General features: G+C 53.1%; 1 protein-coding gene across 2 annotated transcripts; it reads right to left on the bottom strand.

Moving 5' to 3' along the window:
* Positions 1-11,460: 11,460 nt before the first annotated feature.
* On the bottom strand, positions 11,461-14,333 carry ACTA1 (actin alpha 1, skeletal muscle). Of its 2 annotated transcripts, none has more exons than XM_045537047.1 (7): positions 14,228-14,333; positions 13,244-13,384; positions 12,815-13,139; positions 12,535-12,696; positions 12,246-12,437; positions 11,931-12,112; positions 11,461-11,851 (listed from the first exon to the last, which is right to left on the bottom strand). In XM_045537047.1, the coding sequence occupies exons 2-7, from the start codon at positions 13,370-13,372 to the stop codon at positions 11,708-11,710; spliced, it is 1,134 nt and encodes a 377-aa protein (XP_045393003.1). In that variant the 5' UTR covers positions 13,373-13,384; positions 14,228-14,333; the 3' UTR covers positions 11,461-11,707. The 2 variants fall into 2 exon arrangements, with proteins under 2 accessions (XP_045393003.1, XP_045393004.1); XM_045537048.1 differs by having other exon boundaries at positions 14,246-14,322.
* Positions 14,334-17,481: the final 3,148 nt, after the last annotated feature.

Raw genomic sequence — 17,481 nt, 5'->3', positions numbered from 1 at the left:
CCTTTACAGACGAGGAAACTGAGGCTCCACAATGTGGAACGATTCCCACAGGGCAGCCACTTGCAGAGTGGCAGGCCCGGCCTTCCGATCCCCTATTACGCGCGCCATGTGACAGCAGCCCCGCTGTCTGCTAGGAGCCTTACTGTGCGGGTGTCACATTTAAGTGCCTATTAGCACAGCTGCCCTGCACCCCTCCTGCAGCGGCCACCACCCGCTGGTGCCAAAGCCCAGGCTGTCGTTCCTTCCCAGAACCACTGTCGCTGCGCTGCCGCTGCCGGGGGCTGGCAGCTCCTCGCGGCCGCACGTTGGCAGCTGAACGCGCCTGGCCATTAGCAAGGTGAATCGCTCTACGATTCCTGCTCAGATTCTAAGTTATTCCCTCGGTCCTCAGCCTCTGCCGTCAGAGTCCCTCCACCAGTGGAAGGCGTGTTTAACGAGGCGGATAGATAAAAATAGAGGCAGGCAGGGGAGCTGGCACCGTGAGTCACCGTGGCGGGCACAGGGCTCTGCAGACAGCTGCGGCCCTCCTGGGCTCCCGGCCTCCTCCCCCTCCTCTCCCCTCCTGCCTCCTCCCCCCTCCTCTCCCCTCCTGCCTCCTCCCCCCTCCTCTCCCCCTCCTGCCTCTCCTCTCCCCTCCCCCTGTCCTCCCCCTCCTCTCCTCTCCTGCTTCCTCTCCTTCCTCTCCCCTCCTCTCCCCTCCTTCCCCTCCTCCCCCTCCTCTCCCTCCTCTCCCCTCCTGCCTCCTCCCTCCCCTCCTCTCCCCTCCTCTCCCCTCCTTCCCCTCCTCCCCTCCCTCCCCCTCCCTCTCCCCTCCTCCCTCTTCCTCCCCCTCCTCTCCTGCTTCCTTCCCCCTCCTCTCCCCTCCTCTCCCCCTCCCCCTCCCCCACCCTCTCCCCTCCTCTCCCCTCCTCCCCCCCTCCTGCATCCTCCCCCCTCCTCTCCCTTCCCCCCTCCCCCGCTCCTGCCTCCCTCCCCTCCCCACTTCCAGCCCCACAGCAGATGGGGACAAGCGGGGCTATTTGAGGCAGATTTCTCATTTACCATCTTCCCTTTACCATTCCCCTGAGTTAGTAAAATGGGAGTAAACACTGAGATAGCACAAACTCCCATTCTCCTGTGGTCTTTTTGGGTTTTCTACACAGCAGAATTCCAGTTCTAGTGACTCTAGCTGCCGGCCCCAAGGCTCCCAAGGCCTGAGCCCCAAGTCTCACCCCCATCTCAGGGCCCAGTCTGCCCCCTCCCCCACTGGCCATACCCTCTTCAGAGAGCCCAGTCTGCTGGTTCCCCACGCCAGCCGGAGCTCTCCCAGGAGGGAAGGTGGTCCTCGGTGAGCATCCCAAATGCATCTCTCCTCAGAGACCTGAGCACTGTCTGAGTCCTCCCTCCTGTAGCCAGTGTGGCCAGGTTCTCGCTCTGTCTCTCTCTCTGCTTAAAACAGTTCAGTGGATTTCCATTGCTCTTAGAATAAAAGTTATATATATACTCAGCAATGGAGGGTCTGCCCAGCCCGGGTGGCCTCCCTCTGCCTCCTCCCGCCCCCCAGCCCAGCCCGGGGGCCTTGCAGAGCTTTCCCCTCCCGCCCACCTGCCGCCTCCCACAGGCCCTTCAGAGGTAGCTTGACCTGCACGTGCTCTGGAAGCCTTCCCTGGCCGGTGGCTTAGTCCGTGCTGTCACTCGCCACACCTCTCCTTGGTGGCACAAGTCGACTTTGCAGAGGTGCGTTGCTTTGTGTTGCTATTTGATGCATATCTGCCTCCCACGCTAGACCTCAGGCTCCCGGCTCTGAGTCCTTGGGCTCACAATTTCTTCTCCCACCTCGGGGCCTCTGGCAGAGCTGGGCTCAGCAAATGTTTGTTAAATAAATTCGTGAATTAACTGAGGACTGGAGGGGATGCCAATCCGCAGGGCAGTAGCGAGTGACAGGGTTCTGGATCCATCTGGGAAATGAGCTGGAGACTTGTCAGGCTGAGGAGGACCTCAGCTCCCACCTGTGAACCCCAGTAACCGGGAAGCCGGGTGGGGGAGAAAGGACGCACAGGCGTCCCTGGCTGGGAGCCACAGTGCTGTGCCCTCCTGCAGCCTGGGGTGAGCCCCGCTGCCCCACAGTTGCCCCTGGGGAAGATACAAGCACCCAGCACGGCGGGGCTGGTGTAGTGCAAGTATGGGGGTGGGGAAGGGGGGACCTCTCTTGCCTCGCCCTCCTCCTGGACCAGACCAGTGTACGCCTTGCCCGTGTGACGGAACACCACATGTGATTTCAGAGATGCTGCAGTCCCCAGCTTTCAAATTCCCGGTCCCAGTGCCATCGTGGTGTGGGAAGAAACCCGCAGCCCCACCCCCAGCCCAGGGAGACCAACCCAGGCCGCTGGGTTCTGCCCCCGTGCCCTGGAGATCCGAGCAAACGTCCTCTTGGGGCCTCACTGCTCCCCAGGCTCCTGCCTTCCACCTGCCTGCCCTGCACTGAGCACTAGAGGCCAAGACAAAAATTAGGGGAAAAGCCAGATTCTAGAAGCAGAAGTAACATGTATGGGGGTCGCTTTTTAAGCATTTACTTGGGCTTACGTACAGCCAAATTATTCCCTGTAGTGTCCCTCGGTGCCTGTAATGGTGGAGATATTGGATAAGTGTGTTGATGAATGGACAGGACGGAAGGGAGGGAGGGAGGAGGGGAGAATTGTGGGCACTCTGGCTTTGGAAGGGGAGAGAGTACCGTGGAGCTTTTCCAGAACTTCTCCGGGAACTTGCAGCGGAGAAATGTGGATCTCCCCCTTTTCCCAGCCTCCTCCCTCATCCTGCAGAAGAGCCCCTCCCCCTGTCCCGTGCAGCCCTCCCGCAGGAGTAGGCAGGGCAGAACCCACTCGGAGAGGGAAACCCGATGTCTTGTGCAGAGTCGGGGCTGGAACTCGGGCTCCCGAGCCTGGCGCACTCTCCTCCCACTGCTGTGTGCCCAGCGCACCGGGACTGCTTTGGGGCTCAGAGCAGAGAAACAAAAAAACAGAGCGGGTATGATCCCGTGTGGCATACACGTGTGTGACAAGTGTGATCCTCTGATCCCCTGCCCAGCCCAAACCCCTAAGCTCCTCCATCTGCCACGGGAGCCCAGCCCTGGTGGCCAAGCGGCCGTGAATGGATCTGTCCAAACTTGTCCCTGCTACTGGAAATAGAATTCTGGGCTGCGGGGCTAGGGGGGCCTTTTCTTTTCCATTTATTCATCTTTGTTTTCTACTTTAGTGTTTTTAATATTAGTAATAATACATATTTATTGAAAAAATAATGTTGGAAGAAACACTGAAGCGTAAAAAAGGCAGGAAAAAAAAAATCATCCACTATCCTACCCATAGAAGCTGTCATGGTGATTTATGACTTTGACCTATTTCCTTTGTCGCTTTTGCCCTTCCTTGTTTTATTTATTTATTTTTTATTTTCATGGTCCAGCTGAGCCCTGTTGCCCACACAGCACATCAGCTTTGAGCTGCAGTGGCTCCAGGCACCTCAGCCTCCCAGCCGGTGGCCTATCATCCTGGGGAACTTTTCAGACTCGGTGCAGGTGCATTTTTAGGCCCAGGGAAAAGACAATAGCGTTAAAATAAGGCAGCAGAATTTGTTGCAAAATTCCTTAAGCTTGCAAGTGAGATTTGAGCTGTGTTTCAGGGGAGGTTAGAGACCAAACTGAGAAATAGGATATGTTGAGTTCTACTTTTAGGGAATATGGCAGGCTAAATTCCTGGGATCATCACTCCTACTGAAAACAACTAAAAATGCTGGATAAAGTATTTGTTTAGATCTTCTTACAAGCACTGAAGAGTTGACAGATAGTAAAGATTTATTAAGCAAGATCTGGGCGAGGTGGCACATGCCTGTAGTACCAGCTACTCAGGAGGCTGAGGTGGGAGGATCACACAGCCTAGGAGTACAAGATTAGCCTGGGCAACATAGTGAGACCCCATCTCTAAATGAATACATTTTTAAAAATTTAAATTCAGACCTGAAAAATAATTACTAAGCCAAAATCTAAGGAAAGCCATAAGTGCAGTGATCCTAGAAATAGCTCTTGCCCTCAGAGCATTTCTTCTCCCAACTACGTTGCACTTGGAGTTTAACAGGTTTGCAAAGCTTGGGGCCTCCTTACAGGAAGCTAGAACCCTGAAGTAAGCTACACCACTGAGTAAACCTGAAGGAATGGACCAGAAGTTAACCCTGCCCCACACCAACACTCAGGGATCTGTAAGGCGTTGCCTTGGCCCTGGGCTCATGGTGATGGTGGTGGTGCAGGATGCAAACTTATGGGAAATTGCAAACACAAGCTCAGTCCTCATGTGTCACAGAAGCACAAATTCATATTATCTGGGGGGACCAAGGGGCCTCAGGCTGTGAATAATGTAGTCTCAGAATAATAGTGTTCTAGGAGATCCCTGGAAGAAACAAACACAAACCCTCTCTGGGGAAAGTCACCTTTATTCTGTGTCCCACAAGTAATTCTTCAAAGACAATGAACATGGCACAATCAAGTACACATGGAAACAAGGCAGCATGAATAAGAACTAAAACAAGAAATAACAGAAACAGGCCCTAAGATTTCAGCTACTGAGATCATTATATCCATATTATTAAAAAACTATGCCTGCTCTGTTCAAGAAATAAGAGACAAGCTAATAAAATTTTTCAGGGAATAGAAAACTATAAAAATGTGACCTAATAGAATTGGAAAAGAACAAAACAATTTCTAAAAATGAAAAACTTAATAATAGAAATTAAAACTCAGTGAAAGGGTTTAATGGTAGATGAAGCAAGGTAAAGGGGGAATTAGCAAATCGGAAGATCAGCTAGAGGAAATGACCCACAATGCAATTCAGATAACACCCCTGAAATAAAACATACAGAAATGAAGTTTTAAAATGTGAAAGATATCAAGAAGTTCTGACATTCTATTTTTTGCTTATAAAAAATTCACTTTGTCCATTTTATTGTATTTTTATCTGACTATTGAATTCTAAGAGTTCTTTATATACCCTGGATAACAGTCTTTCTTTTTTTGGAAACAGAGTCTCACTCTGTCACTGTCACCTGGGCTAGAGTGAAGTGGTGTCATGATAATTCACCATAACCTCAAACTCCTGGGCTCAAGTGATCCTCCTGCCTCAGCCTCCCTAGTAGCTGGGATGACAGGGATGCACCATCATGCCTGGATAATTTTTTCTGCTTTTCATAGAGATGGGTTGTCACTCTTTCTCAGGCTGGTCTTGAGCTTTTGAGCTCAAGTGGATCCTCCTACCTCAGCTTCCCAGAGTGCTAGGATTACAGGCCTGAGCCACGACACCCCAGCCACAATCCTTTGTCAGTTATATGTTTTACAAATATTTCTCCCACTATGTGGCTTGACTATTCATTTTCTTTTTTTTTTAAGGTATGAAAGTTACAAAGTTTGTTTTATCCTTTAGAAGGATGGAAAGAATGGGGGGCAAAGAGAGCAGGGAGATGGTATGGGATCCCCAAAGATGCCAAAGAAAATAAGGGAGATACCAGCAGTGAGGCCAAGTGGCTTGTTGCTTTTATCATTTTCTTAATGGTGACATTTGATAATCAGCTATTTTAATTTTGGTGAAGCCTAATTCATCAGTTCTTCAGAGTGAGGGGAGAGAAAAAAATGGGACTGAAGACAATATATATATATATATATATATAATATATATACATATATATATTTTGAGACAGAGTCTCACTCTGTTGGCCCAGGCTAGAGTGCCATGGCATCAGCCTAGCTCACAGCAACCTCAAACTCCTGGGCTCAAGTGATCCTCCTGCCTCAGCCTCCCAAGTAGCTGGGACTACAGGCATGCGCCACCATGCCCGGCTAATTTTTCCTACATATATTTTTAGTTGTCCAGATAATTTCTTTCTATTTTTAGTAGAGACAGGGTCTCCCTCTTGCTCAGGCTGGTCTTGAACTCCTGAGCTCAAACAATCCACCGCCTCGGCCTCCCAGAGTACGAGGATTACAGGCGTGAGCCACCAACAGACTCTGATGAAAAGAAATTCTGAAAACTGTACTTGACACAGAAGGGAAGAGATCTCATTTGGAAGGGGCCCATAGGAAAAAAGAAATGGACAAAGAAAATGGTTAATATGTAGGTAAATCTAAATCGTATAAAATAATTATAATATCTTGGGTATAAAACCATGAGTGATGTATAACAAATAAATAATAATGTCAGGGAATTTAAATAGATATATTGAAAATGTATGATGACAAGTCAGGAGGAAGGTAAACAGATGAATTTATAGTCTTCAATCCTCATATTTTCCAGAAGAAAGGTAAAAGTATTAATTGATTTTAGACTTTGAATAGGCTGGACTAATAATACAAAATATAACGGTAGATTTAAACCAAAATGCATCAGTAGTTACATTAAATATAAATGAACGAAGTGTCCCAATTAAAAGACAAAGATTGTCAGACTAGAAAAATTATTCAACTACAGTCAGCCCTCCATATCCTCAAGCAATTTGTTTCAGGACCCCCTCCTTGGATACCAAAATCTGAGGATGCTCAAGTCCCTTATGTAAAATGGCATAGTATACAGTTGGCCCTTCCTATTGGTGGGTTTCAATCCACAGTTGGTTGAGTCCACAGGTGTGGAACCTGTGGAGAGCCAACTGTATGTGCTGTTTACAAGAAATACTTATAAAGATGCATCAAAAATTAAAAAAGAGTAGAGACAAGAGTTCCAAGTTCAAGTCTTTACCCCACCACTCTTACTATTCTATACAATTAAGCAAGTTGCTCAATCTTAAAACCTCACTTTTATCATCTGTGAAAATGGAATGATAATCCCTATGTTAGCCACCTTATAAGATGAAATGGGCTCATGTATGGGAAAGTGCATCATAGAGCACAAGACACAGTATTAAGATAATAGATGCATGACCTGTTAGAATGAATTGTTATTGGTGGCCTCGTAGAGACTGAAGTAAGTTGAAATGTTGCCCCCATTATGGCTGAATTGTGTCCCCCCAAAATTTATGTGTTGAAGTCCTAACTTCCATGACTTCAGAATGTGACTGTATATGAAGCTAGGGGCTTTAAAGTGGTAATTAAGTTAAATGAAGTCATTAGAGTGGGCCTTAATGCAATCTGTCTAGTGGCCTTACAAGGAGAGATCACGATACACAGAGGGGTACACACAGACACACTATGTGAGGACAAAGAGAGAAGGTGGCCATCTGCAAACCAAGGGGAGAGGTCTCAGAAGAAACTGGCTTTGCTGCCACCTGGATCTCAAACTTCCAGCCTCCAGAACTGTGAGACAATAAATTCATGTGATTTAAGCCACGGACCACCCAGATTGTGGTGCTTTGTCATGACAGTCCTAGCAGACTAATATACCCCCTAAAAGGTATGCCCATCTGAAACCTCAGAATGTGATCTTATTTGGAATAAGTCTCATTGCAGATGGAATTAGGGTAATGATCCTGTGATGAGATTATCCTGGATTTAGGTGGACCTTAAATTCAGTGACTGGTATCCTTAAAAGAAGGCCATGTGAGCCTTTTGGCCAGAACCACCATCTTCCCGTAATTCACCAAAGTGATGACCACAAAGGGAAAAAGGAGAGGCACCAACACATGTTCTCTAGGCCTGTGGTCCCCAACCCCTGAGCTGCAGGCCACCACGGCCTGTGGCCTGTTAGGAACTGGGCGGCACAGCAGGAGGTGAGTGAGCAAAGCTTCGTCTGCACTCACAGCCCCTCCCCATCAGCTACGTCACCTCCAGAGCTCCGCCTCCCTCCCCCCTAGTTGGTGGAAAAATTGTCTTCCTTAAAACTGGTCACTGGTGCCAAAAAGGTTGGGGATCACTGCTCTAGGGCTTTTAGAAAACAGAGTTGTTCCTTTGTCCCCATATATGCTAATCTATAAGAGAAGTGGTATCCTAGGCCTCAAGAGAATGGGCACTGTTCAAAAAGAAATGTCCCACAGATGTTACCATGGCAAAGCTGGAAAAGTCTATAATGTTACCCAGCATGCTGTTGGCATTGTTGCAAATGAACAAGGTAAGGGCAAGATCCTTGTCAAGAGAATTAATGTGGGTATTGAGTTTATTAAGCATTCTGAGAGCTAACGTACATTCTTGAGACGCATGGAGGAAAGTGATCAGTAACAGAAGAGCCAAAGAGAAAGGTACTGGCGTCCCACTGGAGCACCGGCCAGCTCCACCCAGAGAAGCACACTTGGTGAGAGCCAGCTGGAAGAAGCCAGATCTGCTGGAACCTGCTCCGTATGAATTTATGGCATAATAGGTATAAAAATACTGTAAACAATGTAAGAAGTGTGAACTAAATAAAATCGTAAGGCTCCCCCCTATGGGCTGACTGAATGGACCCCCTCTTGGCCAAGGGGATGTCCCAAAACTAAATTGCCTGCCAGGAGGAGGGAGGACAGACTTGCCTCCTCATCCCCCCCCCCCACTTCTTGGGGACATCCTTTGTAACCCATTAACAGGCCTAAGGGCATGCAAGGCAAACCTGCAGGCCCTCAATTTACACAACAAATCTGTGTCAGGGTGGCCCGTCTCTGATAAACAGCTCCTTATCTTAAAACATTCCAAGCCTTCAGACAAAGCTTCACATCTTTAACCAATTACAAGCCAAAGAATCTTTAAACCCACCTATCATCTGTAACCCCACCCCTTCAAGATGGCCCACCTTTTCGGGCCAAACCAATGTATGCCTCCCACATACTGATTTATGACTTTACCTGCAACCTGTGTCTCCCTGAAATGTATAAAACTGAACTGTAACCCAGCCACAGCGAGTCCACTTGCTCAAGGCTTCTTGGGCGTGGCTCTGGGTCATGGCTCTCAAATTTGGCTCAGAGTAAATCTCTTTAAAATTATTTTACAGAGTTTGGCTTTTCTTCTGTTAACAGAATAAGAAACCCATATGAACACACAGAAATACACACAGGAAGAAGGCCATGTGGTGATGGAGGCAGAGAGATTGGAGTGAGGAATCTACAAAGCAAGGAATGTCAAGAATTGTTGGCAACCACCAGAAGCTGGGGGAGAGGCACGGACCAGTTGCTCCCTCAAAGCCTTGAGAAGGGCCCTGCCAACACCTGGATCTCAGACTTCTGGCGTCCGGAACCATGACAGAATAAATTCCTGTTGTTCGAAGCCACCCATTGTGTGGTACTTTGTCACAGCAGCCAGAGAACCTAACACAGGTAACACGCAGGAAATTGGAGAAGGTGGGGTGGGAGAAGGGTCCAAAGGCATCATTGTTGCCCAGGCCCCATGATGTATAAGGGATCCACTGCTCCTGAGGCCAACCCAGTGACCAGCACCTCTTTGCAGAGTGAGAAGATTTAAGAAACCTCAATGATTATCATGCAGAAAGCAATCCTGATTCTATTCTCACCTATGAGAACCACCAGCATCATCTTTGCACCCTTCAAAATTTCCCTTTCACTTGCTCTTCACTTACTCATCACCCCCAGAAACTGTTCACTATCAGGATGAACATTAGGAAATGGATAAGGGAGGCAGGGTCAGTCAAGGGCTCAGGGCTCCTTCACCCGGTGACAGGCCCTCCAGCTTCTTGTGTGACAGAGTTGGCCTTGGTGAAGCCTCCTGTCTTCCTCACTCATGTCAGGCTAACCTGTGGCTGCTACTGCTACACCACGCCAAAAAAATCCTCTTTCAGACCTAATAGAGGTGATGCAAATTACCAACTATCATAACCTTATATGAGAGTAGGAAAGATATACAATACCAATATAATATAAGATGTTTCTTTTCAGAGAAGTGTCAGAAAAGGTAATTTTTAGATTTAGTGCCTTTCCAGTGAAATCACATAATTCGTAACTTTTGTGCTTATTTTTAGTAGCAGAGTGATGTCAAAAGTAGGTTTTTAAAATTGGTGCTTGAAGAAATGCTATCAGATTATATGGCAAACTTCTGTCAGTTCTAAAGTATAATGAGTCAGTTACCAATTATGATCACAGGGGAAATGGGTTATTACCTCCTTACACATCTTATTTAAATCTATGTTGTGTGATTTGGGGTTCTAGTGATTACAAAAGTGTTTAGCGTGACAGCCAGCTAACTTATCCAGCAGCGACACTTTACCAGGCTGCTGGCTACAGGAACACATTATTCAGGCTGCGTGTATATGTGTTGTGGTTGCCAGATACGCCTACGTATATTTAGTACTATCAATATGCTTCCCCATTATCATATCAGACATGCCTCTGTGTCAACAAAAGCTGGATTCCTCTGGAAGCCCTTCAGAAGGTAGCCCATTTTTAACCTTCATCCTCCCTGGGTGGGACACTCTTACATGGTTTTCAGTGGACGTGGTATCATGTACTTGTTTTATTAAAATCTTACATTTTACCATATTGTCCATTCTCTTGATATTTGGATTTGGCAGAATCACTACCTTGGAGGCCTCAAATATTTCTGAAGCCTTTCAGTAGTCCGGAAAAGGAGGAATAAACGTGTGACTTTGTGGCACAGAACACAGCTGTACGGTCAGTTCTACCTACACACTTACTCCCAGATGGGTTTATTACCGTCTTTGAGGGAGAATCCGTTTTATTTAGGGGCCACTGCTCTTGAGAAGCTTAGCTGAGAAACATTAAGCTACTTAAAAAAAAAAAAAAACAGGCACTGTGCTCTCCCATAGAAATTCAGACTCTGTCCATATATTTTGTGCCTCTAAACTACTGGGGAGGAGCCCTCCTCCCCGGCTGACCTCTTCTTCCAGCGCCGGCGTCAGCTCCCGCCCTCCGGAGCCTTCTCGGCTGGCTCCCCTCGGTGCCTGCGCCCAGCACCCGCTGTCCTCCCTGGGGCGCTGGCCAGGCCCTTGCTGGCGCTCGCGGGCTCCTGCGGGAAGGGCCCCGCTTGGTACCAGCACCCCCCGCACGCAGCACAGGACTTGCCGGTTTCAAAGAGAAAGCGGCTGTCTGCATTTGCAAATTACAGCTGGTTCTTTAAATGCCGAACGCAACCCTCTCCGTTAGAGCTGGAGGTTCAGGAGGGGACACCGCAGGTGCAGCGGGGCTCGCTCTGAGGGACAGCTCCCAGCCAGCACCACGGCCAGCGCCCGCCGCGCCCCGGCCCCGGCGACGCCTCTTCCCGCCGCGCCCCGGAGCGAGACAGACGGCGCCCCGCACGCCGAAGGGAGGGCAGGGAAGGCCACCGCGGGCAGGGCAGGCCACGGCGGGCAGGGAAGGCCACTGTGGGCCAGGAAGGCCACGGCAGGACACCGCGGGCAGGGAAGGCCACGGCGGGCTTGCCAGCGTCTGGGAACCGGTCTGATCCCGAGGGAGACGGCGAGGGAACGTGGGAAAGACGTCACTTTGCTCAGGAGCACAGTCATTTGGAGTACTGTGAAAAGGGGCTTGGGAGGATGGGAGCATCGGGGTCCCTCCCCAGCAAATAAACACGACAGACAACTTCAGGCAGCATAACAGAATGATTGACTTTAATGCTTCTTCAAGTTTTCCATTTCCTTCCACAGGGCTGTGTTTTGAAAAATAACAAAATGAGGTAAAATAAGTTAATGTATGTACACGTTATAAACACTGTGTCAGATTGTGGTGGCAGCAACGCAAGTTGTGACCAAGTTGCTGCGCAGGGGCTCAAGGTCAGCCGCCTGCACTTGAGCAGATCTGTCGTCCTGGGGAGAGTTCGCCGAGGTGGAGGCGTCTAGAAGCATTTGCGGTGGACGATGGAGGGGCCGGCCTCGTCGTACTCCTGCTTGGTGATCCACATCTGCTGGAAGGTGGACAGCGAGGCCAGGATGGAGCCGCCGATCCACACCGAGTACTTGCGCTCAGGGGGGGCGATGATCTGCAAGACAACAGTCGTGTTGGGGGAGGCCGCACCCCCGAGCCCACCCCGCGGGCGCCCGGCGCGGGCCGCCGCCCACCTTGATCTTCATGGTGCTGGGGGCCAGCGCCGTGATCTCCTTCTGCATGCGGTCTGCAATACCAGGGTACATGGTGGTGCCCCCCGACATGACGTTGTTGGCGTACAGGTCCTTCCTGATGTCGATGTCGCACTTCATGATGCTGTTGTAGGTGGTCTCGTGGATGCCCGCCGACTCCATACCTGGGGGCCGCGGGCGTGGGGAGCGTGAGCAGGAGCGCCGGACGGCGGGACGGAGGGGACCGGCGCGGGACGGCGGCGGGCCGGGGATAGCAGGGACCCGGGAGGACCCAAGGGGCCCACGGCCGGGGCTCACCGATGAAGGAGGGCTGGAAGAGCGTCTCCGGGCAGCGGAAGCGCTCGTTGCCGATGGTGATGACCTGCCCGTCGGGCAGCTCGTAGCTCTTTTCCAGGGAGGAGGAGGAGGCGGCGGTTGCCATCTCGTTCTCGAAGTCCAGGGCCACGTAGCACAGCTTCTCCTTGATGTCGCGCACGATCTCGCGCTCAGCTGCCGAGGGCAGAAGCAGGAGAGGGGCCCTGAGCGCCGGGCCCGGGGGCCTGCGCCCGCCTGTCCTCCCGCCCGGGGCGCCCGGGGCGCGGCGCACCTGTGGTCACGAAGGAGTAGCCACGCTCGGTGAGGATCTTCATCAGGTAGTCGGTGAGGTCGCGGCCGGCCAGGTCCAGACGCATGATGGCGTGCGGCAGGGCGTAGCCCTCATAGATGGGGACGTTGTGGGTGACCCCGTCGCCGGAGTCGAGCACAATGCCTGTGCCGGGCGGGACAGCGAGTGAGCGACCCGGCGGGGCCGGCCCTGCTGCCGGGAGCGAGGGGAGGGCAGGGGCCGGCGCCGCGGGGTGGGGCGCTCGGGCTCCGCGGGCACTCACCGGTGGTACGGCCGGAGGCGTAGAGGGACAGCACGGCCTGGATGGCCACGTACATGGCGGGCACGTTGAAGGTCTCAAACATGATCTGGGTCATCTTCTCACGATTGGCCTTGGGGTTGAGGGGGGCCTCGGTGAGCAGGGTGGGGTGCTCCTCGGGGGCCACGCGGAGCTCATTGTAGAAGGTGTGGTGCCAGATCTTCTCCATGTCGTCCCAGTTGGTGATGATGCCGTGCTCAATAGGGTACTTCAGGGTCAGGATACCTCTCTTGCTCTGAGCCTCATCGCCCACGTAGGAGTCTTTCTGACCCATACCCACCATGACGCCCTGCGGAGCGGAGACACCACGCACGCGTTAACACAGCTCTGGGGGACCCGAGCTGGGCTAGGCAGGGACCCCGACAGGGCTCCCTCTGCAGGGGGCAGCCTGACCTGATGGCGGGGGCGGCCCACGATGGACGGGAACACGGCCCTGGGGGCGTCGTCGCCAGCGAAGCCGGCTTTCACCAGGCCGGAGCCATTGTCGCACACGAGGGCGGTGGTCTCGTCTTCGTCACACATGGTGTCTGGTTTCTGCAAGGACAGGGAGACCGTGGAGATACACGGCAGGGCGCATCAGCACAGGAGCCTGGGCGGCGGAAGAGAGGCCTGGCCGGCCGAGTGCCCTCCCTCCGTAGGGACCTAGGGACACCCTCAACCCCAGCCGCGCACAGGCATGGGCCCCTGCCCGAGCTTCGCCCACGCTCAAGGCTGCTCTGCGCTGGGAAGAGGGGCACAGGCGGCAAGACCACACTGGCAAGTCCCCCACCCTGTATACCCGGGCGTACGTGTTCCCCAAGACCTCTCTGCCTTCCCTAGAGGCCAGCTGTCCCAAAAGCTAGTCGCTAGTGCCCGTCCTGTCTGCGCCCTGGTGGCCGTATCTGTCAAGCAGGGGGCTGAGGCCAGAGCTGCTGTCTGCCCGCTGGGCGAGTGCGAAGAGGGAGGAGATGCCCGTGGAAGGGCTTTGGCACTCCATCAGGGAGGACTGGCCTCTGCAGTACAGACCCCCACAACATTTCAAAGTCGGAAAGGGACCCTTTCACTTGCTGAACCAAGAGCGAAGTGGCACTACCGCCCCTTCGGAAGGGAACGGCTCTGCGGACAACTAAAGCAAAACCATCGCTCTGTCTAGGCACACCCTGAACGCCAGGTAGAGCAGCCCAAAGGGGCTAGGGACAAATTTGGAGAAGTCTCGTTTCCAGAGGCTGATTGATTGTCTTGTCCCTTCTTTGAAGCGCGTGTGGCTCTGGGGAGGAGACACTGAGCGCAGGGCGCCGGCCTGGGGCGCGTCAGGTGAGCCGGCTGGGGTCTGCCCCGGAGTCCTTGGGGTTCCCTCGGTGGCCCTGTCCCCTTGTGCGCTCCCCACTCCCGCCCTACCTGGGCGGGTTGCTACACCTGCTGCTCTCGGCTGGGGCCCTGGTCGCCGCGGGAGGGAAGCGAGGCTTCACTGGGCGCTGTCCGCTGCGGTGGCCGATTGTCCCTCAACTCAGGTTTTATATAGCCCGCGGGCGCTCCCTCCGCGCCGCCCCGCAGGAATGCCGCTGCCCTTCTAGAGCCATATTTGGGTGTCGGGCACCAGAGCCCCCTCCCTCGGCCGGTTCGCGGCCTGGGCCCCCGCCCGGGTCCCCTGCGTTGACCAAAGAAGGAGCCGGCTGGCCTGGGCCCAGGTAACGCGGGCCATGCCGTATATGGAGTGTCTCCCTGGCTGGTCTGCCCCTCCCAGCCCGGCCCAGTTGCCCGCCGGAGGGGCTGGGGTGGGGCGAGGGTCACCGGGTGCGCCTGGGGGTGCGTGCTGAGCGCCTGTGCTCTGGGAGCTGCACCTGTCCCCAGGGCCGCCCCATCCCTGACCACTCTGGGCGCGCTGGGCGTTCCGGAAGGTGCCTGACCGCTGGCTTCCCGCATTTCACCCCTCGTGTGGGTTCCTATTCGGCCCCCCGGCCCCCCACGTGCGGCCGGGTCCCCCACGTGCGGCCGCGAGGAGGGAGCCGTGACTTGGGAAGCCCGGAGGAGGAGTCACTCCCTGAGCCTCCGGCAGGGAAGGCCGGCGAGACTCCATTTCTCCCTCCCCATCCCGCGCTCCCCAGTCCAGGGCCCTGACCCACGGCGACCCCCTCCCCCACCGCAGAGAGGGCCACCGCCGGCCGGAGGGCGCGCAGCTGTCGCCGGACAACTGGCGGCGGGACACGAGGGCGAGGGCGGAGCGGCAGAGAGGAGGCGCGGGGACTCCCGGGGACAGGCCTGGGCGGTGGCTCTGGCACTGTCAGGCGCAAAGCCAGGGCACCCGGAGCTGTGCCCCGCGGTGACACGCCGCGCTCTCTGGGGGCGCTCCTGAAGGGAGGGCAGGGGTGGGTCTCGCCGCCCTTCCCTGCCTGAGGCTCGGGGAGTGACTGCTTCTCCGGTCTTCCCGAGACCCGGCTCCCTCCTCCCGGTAGCCGCAGGTGGCGGATGGGGGTCTGACTGGGAACCCAAACAGGAGGTGAAATGAGGGAAGCCAGAGGTCAGGCACCTTCCGGAACGCCCGGGGAGGGAAGGGGTTCCCTTCCTCCAGGACACACTGTCCCTGCGGGCTGAGCCGTGGCGCCCACTACATGTGTCCTCCACTGGGGCTGAAAGACAAGGGTCACAGCCCACGACTTGCTAGACCTGGAGGTGATGGGAGTGGAAGCGGATGAGGGGCTCTTCCTAGATGAAGCTTTGTTTGTCCTCCCTCCCGGTAAAGAGGACAAGGACACTGCACTCCAGGATAGGTAGCAGTTTTTCCTTGCACAAAGGCTGAACAAACTCATCTTTATATTTAGAGGCTGATGTCTGCCAAGGTCGGGCTGCTTCCAGTCCACCTTGGAGAGTCATCACCTACCGGGGCCTGCCGCACGTTCTATTTATATCACTGATATATGGGGCTGTGCCTTTCAGATTTTCTAGAAGGATTTGGATCTACTTATGGTAAGGTGGAGTGGAGGTCAGGGGAGGTTATCCAGTTGGTGCCTGTCTCAGTATTTTTCCCCCCCTGGGAGAACAGTTCTAACCTTGTGGAAGGCATGAGGAGGACAATCTTCTGTGATGAACTCAGTGACATGCTTTCAGGGGTACATCAGTGATGTGGTGTGGGCCAGAACGGAATCATTCATTTTTCTGATGAGCTTAAGTGTTCCCAAAATAGTGGCAATTCACATTTGGTGGCGGAACTTAGCAGCTGGGACAGGTGTGGATTCTCTAAAAGGAGGATATAATAGCATATGTGACCCTCCTCTGTAGCCCACGTCACACAGCTCTTCCTAAAAATAAACAAGTATTAAAGAAGGTATTTTAGAGAATAAAATAATATTATCTGCCTCAAAATGATCAATCAACTAAAAAACAAGGAGTTTGGTTAACATGGGGCCTATGTGGTGAGCATAAAGGCTCCTGTGATTTCATATTTAGCTTTTCCAAGTATTCCGGAGAGTAAGTGAACTGTTGACAGAGCTGTGCTTCATTTTTAATGCCGGTTCTCCCATGTCAGTGGCTCTTAGAGACACCTGGCAAGGGCACGGTATTTAATTTAAGGGAACTAGCTTAAGTTTGGGCCTTGGAGATAGGAGGAAGTGTGCTGTCATTCACTGGATACCTAAACGTGTGTCGACATTATAAAGGAGAATGGTGTTGTCATTATCTTTCAGAATTCTTGCTCAGTTAAACTCTTACTTTTCCTCCTCTAGGAAGCTTTTCTGAGTCTGTTAGATTCAAACACATTAACAGCTGAGTGTGGCCTGGTGCGGTGGCTCACGCCTGTAATCCCAGCACTCTGGGAGGCCGAGACGGGAGCATCGCTCAAGGTCAGGAGTTCAAGACCAGCCTGAGAAAGAGCGAGACCCCATCTCTACTAAAAATAGAAAGAAATTATCTGTCCAACGAGAAAAAAATATATATATAGAAAAAATTAGCCGGGCATGGTGGTGCATGCCTGTAGTCCCAGCTACTCGGGAGGCTGAGGCAGGAGGATTGCTTGAGCCCAGGGGTTTGAGGTTGCTGTGAGCTAGGCTGACGCCATGGCACTCTAGCCCGGGCAACAGAGCGAGACTCTGTCTCAAAAAAAAAAAAAAAAAAAAGCTGACTGTGAACGAAACCCTCACAAGCTGATGGAGATCTGCTAGGACAGCAAACCCTGGGGAGACACCCCCAGAAGTCCGGTCCAGTCATCTGTTCTCTGCCCACATGACTGCAGCTGGTTTAAACAGTCCCTGACAGGTCACTATGGGCCACCCTCAGTCCCATTCTGGTCTTACTGAACTGCCATTGGCTCAGAGAACAGGCTGAGCCCGTGGGGGGAAGAGCCGTCTCCCCACACGTAGGGGAGCGCCCCAGCGGCTCTCCCTGAGTAAGCAAGCCCTCGCCCCGCAGCCTTTGAGAACCAGCGCTGTGTAAAGGTCAGCCATGCAGGGCATGCTTGACAGGGAGTGCCAGTGCCTGCGTCTAAGTTTGCAGGTGCAGCCTCAGCTCTTTGCGCGACAGGGCTCTCTGGCTCCCACTAAGCCGGTGAGCTCACAGGTCCCTTCCCTCACGGCCCGCAGCTCTGCACACACCCAGACCCAGATCCCGCTCCGCTCAGCCTTCTCTCTAGTGTTTCCTGTCAATCTAAACAGGAACTGAGG

Source organism: Lemur catta, chromosome 25, assembly GCF_020740605.2.
Source record: "Lemur catta isolate mLemCat1 chromosome 25, mLemCat1.pri, whole genome shotgun sequence".
NCBI lineage: Eukaryota > Metazoa > Chordata > Mammalia > Primates > Lemuridae > Lemur > Lemur catta.
Note: the sequence above shows the minus strand (reverse complement) of the source record. Positions and strands in the feature narration are given on the sequence as shown.